Source organism: Monopterus albus, unplaced genomic scaffold (assembly GCF_001952655.1).
Source record: "Monopterus albus unplaced genomic scaffold, M_albus_1.0 scaffold6.1, whole genome shotgun sequence".
Taxonomy (NCBI): Eukaryota; Metazoa; Chordata; class Actinopteri; order Synbranchiformes; family Synbranchidae; genus Monopterus; species Monopterus albus.
In genome coordinates this window covers 3,545,960-3,557,489 of record NW_018127886.1, presented here as the reverse complement: position 1 = coordinate 3,557,489, position 11,530 = coordinate 3,545,960, and the positions used below count along the sequence as shown (strand labels likewise).

The following is an 11,530-nucleotide window of genomic DNA, read 5'->3' as shown; positions in this document are numbered from 1 at the left end:
ATTCCTTTTGGATTACTAATAGCTGATTTTGACAAACCCCGGTGTTGTTATTATAAAGGAAATGTTAGCATAATATTTACCTGATCTTTGGTGAACTGTAACCTGAAGCAAAACTAAACACTGCAATATATCCTGGCTGTCACAGGTGCCATGCACTGAATTAATATTGATTAGGGATGCATGTGTTAAGCTAGGTCTATGTCTGATGCACAGCAAGAAGATTGTTATTCATACACTGAGCTGGTCTGCCTGGAAGAAATCAAATACTGATATAACAGGGAAACATCAGCATAAATATGAGCAACATCAACACTCGATGGACCAAGAAACACATGTTAAATTAATCATAAACTAAAAATACTAATACTATTACTGATAATTTCAGGAAAAAACACATTGTTATCATGCTGTATTTATGTTCCCTCTTGATAAGGGAGTAGCTACTGCCACTCCCTGGGCAAATTTCTAAATTAAATAATATATCCAAGGACTCACTGGTACTAACAATCTATATACACAAAAAAAGACTGAGAAGTCAAACACTAAATGCATGATAAAGTGTTATCATAAGCCTTGGTGGAGATTAGTCTGAGGCTATCACAGATAATATTCTCAGCCAGTAAATTCCCCTCCTCTACTAAGCTTATCATTTCAGCCTTTTAGCAACGTGGTTCTGCCTTTTGTGTCTGCCTGCCATAAACCATGCCATGTGCATCAAATACAAAGATAGAGATTGTTGACAGCGAAGATGCCCCCTTTTGTGCCCTCCAGAAACACACACACACACACACACACACACACACAAAACAGTCACCTCAGATCCGCCCTCTTGTGTCCTCCACAAAACCACACACACACACACACACACACACACACACAAAACAGTCCTGTATACAACCCAGCCCCCAAATGTACCAGTTTTGTCACTGTATACTCTTCCACACATATCAGAGATCCTGAGGACAGAGGGACAAATTAAAGCTGTTAGTTGATCAGCCATGCTCTGGTAGGCTGTCATGTAAGTACTGATGAGTCAGATCTATATGCACATAAAGGGACTGGCGGGATGAAGGCATCCTGGAAAGTGAAACATGATCCATGAATAAATCAGTGCCCAGGGAAACATGCTGGAGCTTGTGATGACTTCTGCTGTATGAGGGGACGCTTTCCTGGGAAATATAACGTTGCCGTTACCAACAACACTCTCATCATCCCATTTCTATGCAAAACATATAAGTGAATGTGTATCTGTCCTTAGTTTCATGTGTGAGTTGTGAAAACCTCACCTGGTCGGGATCTTGACTCTGAGATAGCGGTCAATCGCAATAGCCAGGAGGGCCAGGATTGAACTTTGTGTCAGCACCAGCATTGTGCACGCCACGAGCAGGCAGCTGTAGAAGTGAGTTTGGAGTCCGATACTGATAGTAATGGCCAAGGGGATGACGAGGGCTCCCACCGCAATGTCCGCCAAAGCCAGGGAAACGATAAAACAAAAGGTAGTATCTCGCAACGATCTGTTTATTTTCACCGCCCAAACCACCATCACATTCCCGATGACAGACGCGACTGCAATAATCACTTCCATTCCTATGTAGACCGACTGCGTTGACAGAGCTGCTCCGAGCATCCTTGCAGATGATAAGCCTGATTTCAGTGAAGCAGCTCTAAGAGTAGCCAACAGAGCAGACCTAGCTTTTTGTCACTATGGGAGCTGTGCGTCCCATAGTACCCATACTGTCCCGGTTTTCACGACGGCCTTTAAGTTGCAAGAAAAATCCGGATATTTTTAGAGGAAGAAGCGTCTTTTTCAGGAAGATTTTTAAAGGTAATGGCTTTTCCTTTGAGGCAGGTATTGTGGTCCCCCCCCGCTGTTGTCACTCGCTCCTGCTCTGTGCCCTGCGCCTCCACATGTCAGAATACACCTGCTCTTTGTGAAAGCAGCATCCTTTGCGCTCCAATTTATCAAGGAGGGCCACTTATGATCGGGGTTTTAAACTAAACAAATAAACTGTCTTCGGAAGTAACGTGCACAAAAAGCAGCTCCCGGGCAGGCGTGTACTGCCTCTTTCACTTCTCACCTTTTTAATAATGGTGTTGCCGAAAATAGATGTTTTCTCACCTTTTTAATCTATTCATACGCCATCTTTATTTATGTTTAGCTTTAATTCTGTCTGTTTCCATTGTTGAGTGGCGTGCGTCCTTATTTTCCATAGGCTACAGAAATAAATCGGAACCTCTGTAGCTTTGTGCAGGACCGTCCCAGTCAGGTGGTGCAAAGGTGGTTTAAACTCCAACTGATTTGCAATGTAAACACCATGCATGCTTTTCTCTCACGCACTTTCAAAGGCAAACGGACCTTTCACAGTTTCTCCTTGTCCTCATAAGAGGTGTGTCGGTTCACTCCAAGTTCTCTGGCAGAAAATTCATACCCTACATGGCAGCGATCATATCATATATACAATTCCCTAAGTGATAAAGGACTGAATAATCAGGTGTACAATTATGAAGACACATCATACAAAGCCCACTCCTCTTGTTTTCCACCTTTTCCTTTAATTCAAGACATCTTAGGAAAGCATACATCTGCATTGACCTTAATAATCTAAATATATCCTTGTACTTTAGACTGAGCCAACCATATCCTCCAAACTAATGGGAAATCGAACAAAACTGGAAATCTTATAGTTGATTTAGATCTAACATTATTGATCAGCTTTTTAAAAAATCATTTGCAACTTTTTAAAGAGGTTTGTATGAAGGGCATTTCTTTTCTTCTGACTAAAATTTCTGGAGGAGGATTTGAGCGATACAATAACTGTTTGTTTCTGAAAGACACACATTAAGCCTCAAGCAGCCAAACATTGCAGACATCCAGTCCAGGAGTGATCTGTGCTGGTATCTCATGCTTCCTCACTGGGGTTCAAAGGCCAACAGCAGGGAGCTGCATGAGCTGTGATGATGGCAGGAACTCTATTTTCACATCCAGGCAGGAATGACTGCCCAGACTGGATGGAAGAGGCTTCCAGATGGTGCACTGCATTTATTCACAATAACTTCTGGGTAGAAGTCTTGGGTTTCAGCTGCCAGCTGGCAGGTGATTCAAAGTAAACAAAAACAAAAGGCAGAACAGAGTAATACTGCAGTCAGTGTTCACACCAAGAGACAGTGTGTGATAGCAGGATGGCCAAGAGTCTGCAGGAGCTCAACTGAAGACTGTTTCCATCTGTGACCAGCATAACTGTCACCGTGAGGTATAGAGGTCAGCCAAAGAGGCAGCCATATGGTCTTGTTGCAGTGATTGGCATCCAACCCACTTGTAACATTGTGAGTATAAAAATGGTGGTATTGCAGAAGAAACTGATCATTATAGAGCAGATGGTGTGCGCTAACACTTAGGCCAATGTGGCCGACAATCGAGAGATCTTGAATGTTTTCACTTTAAAATAAGCCTCACCATCAAGGTTGCATTCCTTGCACTTTTCCAGTTAGGTATTCATGAGCTCAGCTGCCACTGTTGCAGTTATGTGACATCTCAGCTGGGATGCAGAAAGAGGATTAGTCCATTCCAGGCTGCTGTTTTTTCACTGTGTTTCTCCTTTTAGCAGCTTAGAGACTCAGAGCAGGGAATAAAGGCATGCTCAACGTGGACCTCATAATGCCATTTGCACTAGATCACAGTTCATGTTTTTACTGAGGACATTAAAGCAACCTGATAATGTGTAAGATGTAAAACATTCCTAACACAGACTGACATTTCTCGCTCTCAGTGACAGGGATGAACTTCAACAGCCCTGAAGTACTTCTGTGACAAATAAGTCAATGCCCAAAAAGTTTAGAAATAAGGAAATGCTTCACTAAATGTCTGCCACATTCTGCCATTTGGGGATGTATGCCTAGTGAAATCCGGTGTGCTTCAGGTTTTTATTTTCTAATTCTGATTAAATAGAAAATGATAAAATACCATTGCCACCATGTTAGAGAAATTGAATCAAATGAGGACGAGGCTGTAGACTGTAGTTTATTCTTATAAGGGAGCAATTGTACACACAAGCATTTGGTTATGTGAAGAATACTCAGCAGGGCCGTCCCGTCTGAATTCATTTATAGGCAGTTTCACCCTAACCCCAGCAACAACTGAAACTTCCTCCAACTACAGTTACAGGTTGATTCAACTCACCATGCTGTCATTTCTCTTCATGAAGTTGATCATGTGTTTTCAGTGTCTGAGGCTGTATCTTATCTGGTTAGCCCTGATAACTATTTATACACACAGGCTTCTTAAGAACTGTGTGGGCGTAGATGTGCTGTGATATACAGTGGTGTGCCAACTCAACCTGCAACAAGTCTAGAAATGGGGTGCATCTCATGAAAGTTAACTTTGCAAGCAATAAATGTAAAACAAATAATGTATATTCTCTGGTCTTATTATTTTTCTAACACACCCACACAAACAAGGGCTCAGTATAGCAATATTTGACATATGGACACAACAGGGGGGGGGGGGGCATTTTACAATAACAATACAAGAAATCCTAGACACCTCTTTAGCTTGCGGCCATCACTGTCACGCATACAGTGCAACTGGGGGCATTTGTATGTGTCACTGCATCATAATAAGTTAAGATCCATGAACTCCATCAATAAAAACATGATCGTCCTCTCATTTCTTGAAATAGCTCTCTACCATGTTGAAAAATTTACCCATCTCAGTGAACAATTGTGTCACTGGAGGTGCAGAGGTGCACTTCCATTTTGTGACAGTAAGCTTCTGTCGTAACATAAGGGTAGTCTAGACTCAACCTGTCTGAGCGGCTGATAAATTATCCAAAGCTGCAGGGCTGACCAGTGTAAATAAGCTGGAATGAAAGGGTTATTCTGATCTGTAATTCTTTGGATGTGATTGTGGATATTTGACTGGAACACTCACAAGGGCCGCTCCACTGCATACACACCACCGGCACCACCGGCATCCAGCAACCTCAGCCAAACCCATTCTGTGGAGTCTGGGTGGGGTCCAGTAGATCATATTTATCATCTTGAATTGGTTAAGTCTCATTTTCAGTTCTCTTGAAACTGTTTTGACATTTGTCAATAATCTTTTCCAATTATTCTCTTTGAAATCTTTGTAGTCCGTGTTCCATGTGAAGTCTGATATGTCAGTCTATCTTTCACAACAATATATTGTAGTATTTAGAAGCCTTGTGCCTTTTTGCCAAATTTAAGATGTGTTGAAAAGTGTCCACCATAGGAGAGGTTGTATAGGGCGAGACATACAGTAGGTCTGTGTCAACAAAAACCCAGAGTTTTTAATGGGTAAAAAGGAAGCTTCATTTGTGAGGTTAACTGCTTTTAACAAAACCTCTTTATTAAGTCTGGATCATCCTGATAAATGACTGAAACATCCACTAATGGACACAGTGTGATGCCCTCGCATCTCATAAAGCACCAGCATCAGCCTTTTTGTTCTGGCATAGCACAGTTTATATAATGGTTTCAACCACCTGGATGAAGAACCGTGCCCCAAGCCACAGCCATAGTGTAATGAGAAAAGATAACATAGCGTCTTCCTTCCCTTTGTCTTGTCTGCTGAACTGGGTTCAAAAACAACATTGCTCAGTCATTAAAAAATAGCTCCAGCAATGAACTGCAGTGGTGTTCTCAGTGGACCACTGAGCCAGACGGCAACAGATCTGGGACCTTGTCCTGTTAGCCAGGATGCTGTCCAGGAAAACTGTTTAGCAATTTTAAACTAGACTGAGGGCAGCAAGGATTACAATTGCTGTGTTATTATAAAGGGGAAAACAATACAAGCATTTGCTTGTGGTTCCATCAATAAAAGACCTTCAATGAAAATCTCAAAAGGCATATTAAGAGTGCTCAATTATCCTCTGGAAAATCAAACAAGCACCTGGACAGCCTTTAAACTCTCACAGCTGTCATTTACATGGAAGTTATCCAGAAAGTGGTAATATAAATTTTCATAAAACATACTGTTGTTAGAGGTCACAGTAAGCAGCAGTACACACCAGAGAGTGAGAACATCTGCTGAATATTTTTTGCCTCAAGAATAATAGATTTCACAGCAGTGAACAGGTGATGTGACAGACAAATTTACTGCTCTTGCATTTGCCATGAGCACGTTTATCCATGTGAACCACACCTGGAGTTACAGTTCACGAAAATACAGTTAAGCTGTTTGAAGTCCTGACCCACAAGTGTCATTATGGCTCATCTGGAGTACATAATCCTATACAGTGAATGGAAATTACTTGTGTTTTGATTTCCACTTTACACTTCTCTGTTTACCTAGCGGCTCTGGTGTGAGAGCCCCTCTCAGAGCTGCAGGCCGGCTGCCCCACATTGTCTCGCCTGCTCCTGATCCACAGTGTCCCTGGGAAATTAACCACTGCACCCACTTGAAGCTTGAGCTGACAGGTTGAAAATGAAAAATGTCAACAGCTAGCAGATCTCTGTCTAGCACTGTACTAAAAGCCCTGCCACAGTCAGAACTGAGATATTTTGATGAGTAAGTCTCTCCATTTGGATTGCTGCTTAAAATATGCCTGTCAAATTACCTCATTTTTTAGATTATGTCGCATTTATTCATTAACCTGATCATTTATGGTGCTGCCGCAAGACCTTCTCCACCCTGCCAGGACTGACAAGAGAAGACTAGCCTCACTTATTTTATGAACAGTTTGTTTGGTTTTTGACTGAAACATACATTTAAAATATTTTGAGTTGATAAAGTCAGAACTCACACTGGGGAAACTGTGTATATCTGTGTATTGTAAAATCCTCCCCAGGTCATTAAAGGTAGGTTGGTTTTAGATTTTTTGTTTTTGTTTTTAATGGTTTCATTTACAGTTGAAACATAGCAGGGGATTCCCCAGTGTATTTTTGCCTCTGTATAGGCGATGTGTTTGTATGTGTAGAGGTGAAGAGGTCAACGCCAACAGAAAAGTTCAACCCAAACCACAGGCTCCCTAAAGCAGCCTCCTCGACATCCAACACCAGCCTCAAATTAGATTACTGTGCAGAAAATACTAAGCCTCTCATATGTTCCATTGTATCTCCCACACACTTCTTACACATGAAAAACAGACTGCAGCGAGCACCGCTTTTAATTTGGCTCAAAATATCAAGCTTAAAAATAGAACTCACACCTTACATGTTGCCATCAGCATTGGTGTCCTGTTCACAGCTGATTCCCACAAATTGTTTTACAGTAAAATGCTGTGCAGCAGCCCATACACCAACAACAGAATTACAGTAGACAAATTTATTTAAAAAGAAAAGTGTAAGGAGTGTAGGCTTTGTGTTGTGTTCCTCTGATATCATCTTTTACTGCAGCATAATAATATAAGGAAGTACTTTGACAGCAACATGTACAGTGACATGACATAATCTGCTTCAAATGTTATCATGCCTCTCAGTTTTCATGTTATCAGTTGTCATTAGCATCATAGATGTGGATTAGTTGGGCCCGACTCCACCTCCTAGATGGCCAAGTTACCTGTTATCATGCGCTGGACCTTAATTGTCATAGTTACAATAGTAAACGAAGACAGGACAAGGATTAGCAACAAAAATGACTTGGTTAGCTTCAGGGAAAGATTATGGTTCAGTTTCAGTTTGAGACAGGAAACAAACAGCTATTTCCCTTTCCAGCCTTCTTTGTTTTGTGACCCACCCATCATTCACCATGACACATTCCCTTTGATTTTTTATGATGTTGGCAACAGTGACTGTCGTTTCTGTCATAATTACTACACCCACTAGAGCAAGTGGAAATGATGTCACCTTCTGACTTACTATTAGCTGCACTTTGCCCAGATTGAAACACAATTATGGCCATGATAACAACTGATAACAGCCATTTAAGGGGCTCAAAACATTCGAAACAGCTGAATGACTCATGATCACAGCTTGTATATGAAATAGTGATGCTCCATAATATATTTGACATTGATTGGAAATGTTCTAATTTGTTATCAAATCTGATAATTAGGGGAGTATTATGTGTAATGATATATTCTACATATGTACTTATTACTGAATAAACAAGTCTCACACTGTTCAATTAGATCACATTTTATTCAGAGGAAGTAAGAAGAATAAAGACAAACCAGAATAATTATAGTTTTCAAAACACAAGTCAGCAATTTCCCTTTGAAATAAGGTTCTTGCTCACCTCAGTAGTACTGATCTCTGAATCAGCTCGGCATATAAAAACAACAGAGAGGAAACTGGTGGAGAATCACTGAGTGGGAGAGAGACTCTGAGATAGTGAACTAGGCAAGAGGCATCAGTTAGGGCTCTATTCAGCAGCTACACAGATGAGAAGAAGAGATGAAAGGAGATGGAGGAAGAGGTGGAGAACTGTGCAGTCTAATGACCAAACTTTATATCTAATCAATTTAAGAGTGGTCAGTTCCAAATCAAAAGATCTGATGTGGATTCTTGTGCATTTATCACTTCAGAATGTGTCACGGTTGTTGCTAGCCCACGTTGCTGTGATGTTCCACTGAAAAGACGCTTTGGAGAAGCGGGTCTGGTTCATCATCATAAATGTGTGATTTAAGTAATGGGGGCCTGAGCCCCAGTAGAGCTTTATATCTAGCAACGCTCCTGTCCTGATGAGTAAAAGAAAACTGGGTCAAACGTGTTTAGCTAATGTGGAATAGAATGCTATGCTCCAGCTCCAGCTTCTTTGATGTCAGCTTGGTGATTTTGTCAGGATCCAGTGTTGTAAATGATGAACTAATAATCAAGCCTAACTCTATACATCTAGCGCCTCCACTCCACAGTCTACATACAGTACTAATGACTATGTTTGAATTCGTTGTTCCTAATTTCATCATTGTAGCACAGAATGAAACTGAGTTGAGATTGTGAATTGGTCCAGATCTATCATGCACAACAGTTTGGATGCCACTAATCAGACTCTGACAGGCTCTGGGAGATGATTCATCATACACAAACATATTCTAGATGCTGCTGATTAGATAGGTAGGAGGCATTTCATCTGCTAATTTATTCTGATTTATTTAACATATGTACTCCAATGTTTATCGAAGTGTCTACAGCTTGTGTCCTGCATTTTATTGAGAATGATGATGACTCAGTTTTGGCGAGAAACTTTCTTAAATGCTATTTTCTATTAATTGCTCTGAATGCAAGAACAGCAGTGTTTGTTTAATGATCAAGAAAAGCCTATTGAAATCTATTTGGTGACCCCATGGCCTCTTTGCACTAAGAATTTGGCACCCCCGAGCAACTCTTCCATTAACTACACCTGCAGAAATAAGAGGATTATTCTTCCATGGCTTCTGTCCACTAATATCTTGGATGGAAATGACTTGACTATTACTTTCCACAACAGAAACATGAGTGAACATAAACTTGTTCCAGTTCAATGCTAATTGCTTTCCTTGGAACAAAGACACAAGCTGTAGAAAATTGCTTGCTTTGGAAAGCAATTAGCATTTCAACTAAATAAAATAAAATTACGCATTTGCATGCAAGTGACACAGCCCTCTAGTGGATGTAGTAAATATGACTGTTTTCCATTTCCTATTTAATCTAAGTTTCCACTGACTGTAACAGCGGATGTTCCATAACTGTAAGCAAGTGGTCTTTGTAGTAACCATCATGACAAAGGTGTCTAGATATTTTAGCCCACATCACAATGTTTTCCTAACCTTAACCAACTTGGCTTTCTCTCTACACTTAACCAAACTATAACCTCTTAAAAGGACAATGCCATCCTGTCAATAGCTAACACCACTACAATAATGTTCCGTTTTTGTTGAAGCAGTTGAAGAATGTTTATTCAACTTTATGGTCATTTTGGTGGCCGCAGGTTGTGGAGCAGTTGTGTTTTTTTGCATTATGCTGAAAGGTGATCCTAATGTTTAGCCTATTCTCTGTATAAGTATAACTGTGTGTGGACGGGGCATGTACAGCTGTGTGTGGAAGATGTGTTGTCTTCTCTCCATAAAACAAAGCCTAGCAACAACAATCCTTTGGAAGTTATTGGCATATCGACAACCAACCTTAAGGCCAAATCTGCTCACGGAAGAAATGAGGCACGATAATTTTGCTTCATTAGATCGTGAGCCAGAGAGGCTTCCTGCAGCATTTTTTCTTTCTGTTCACCAGCTCTCAGTTATGTGTACCCCACACTACAATGTGCACAGTCTGTGTATCCTTTTGAGATAGCCAGCATATGGTGTAAAATGCAGAGAGCAGCTTCTCATCTTTACAGCCTCCAGCAGTGACAGATTTCTATAAATAAGACATAGTTTTAATGCAGAAAGCAGTCTGCCCATCTTGTTTTGTTGTCCTATTATCCAAATTAGAATTAATAAATTAAAAAAAACTGCTGCACAGTCAGATTGCGTTTGGCCTCTCTATCAGAATGTGACAGCCTAGGGAATGAAAATACTACTAGATGTAACACAGGAAAACAAACAAGCGCTCAAATCACAAAGGAGGGGAATGATGTTTGTGCAAATTGTTTTACCTAAAGAAGCATTTCTTATCTGCAAAATTTTTATAGTATATTTACACTCTACACATGCTCTAAATTCATTTTGGAAAGTCTTGCTGCTCAGAGTTCATTTCAAGCCATCTGAAGCCCGGGAGGAGGTGTGATTGTTTATTAATGAGATCAGTCTTTGCACTCTGTGGCCACTGTTTCAAAGTGCCATTGCCAATTTAAGCACCATAATGCAGATGAAGGAAAATGTTGGCGGGTCTGGGATTTTAAAGCACAATTTGGGGAGTGGTGTGTGTTTTCACAAATGGAAGGGGTAATTAGGGGAGGTACGACAGGAGATTACAGCAATATGAAATGCATTATTTTTGCTTGTTGATTCTGGAAAATGCTTCTGCAAATGTGAGTGGTTTGTCATCGAGGGAGGGGATCAAATCAAAGTGAAATATGATACATTATTAACATTCAGATAACAAAGGATATAGGCACCACTTTGTCATTTGAATCATCATAACTAAATTATCAAGGCATTGTGCCCTGCATTTTTAAACCCCAAGAGACTTCACTGGGTTTGGCATTCACAGATTTAATATAAGCAGGTTTTCATGAACTTCAAACAGGACAGTTTAACTGAAGACTGTTTTAATGTAAGACACCAATTTAAGCAACTAGAATATGAAGACTGTTTTAATGTAAGACACCAAAGTGCAATTTAAGCAACTAGAATGTAAACAATCATGTTGTTGGTCTTCTTAATGTAGCTTGTCCCTCATTTCACCAGTGATGTATTGCAGTTTTTACTTACTTACTTACTTACTTGCTTGACATCATCCATCCTTCACTTATTCCAGCCAGCCATTGTCCATCCATCATTCCCTCTTTCTTTTCATCCATCCAGCCAGACATTGGGGTTTCTGATTGACCTTTGGCTCTTCATGATATTCTGGCTGATTTGATGACAAATTGCTAGCTTCTTATCAGCAGTCCTGTTTGATATTACCTCCTAAAACTATCACCAATCATGAATAG

At 40.4% G+C, this 11,530-nt stretch overlaps 1 protein-coding gene across 1 annotated transcript in view; it reads right to left on the bottom strand.

Annotated features, from left to right (window-relative positions):
• The window catches only part of adora1b (adenosine A1 receptor b), a 4,082-nt gene extending 2,017 nt beyond the window's left edge, over positions 1 to 2,065 (bottom strand). The window contains exon 1 of the mRNA XM_020619301.1: positions 1,287 to 2,065. Coding sequence (XP_020474957.1) covers positions 1,287 to 1,627 — 341 coding nt within the window. The 5' untranslated portion in view covers positions 1,628 to 2,065. The remainder of the gene's footprint in view (positions 1 to 1,286) is intronic.
• Positions 2,066 to 11,530: the final 9,465 nt, after the last annotated feature.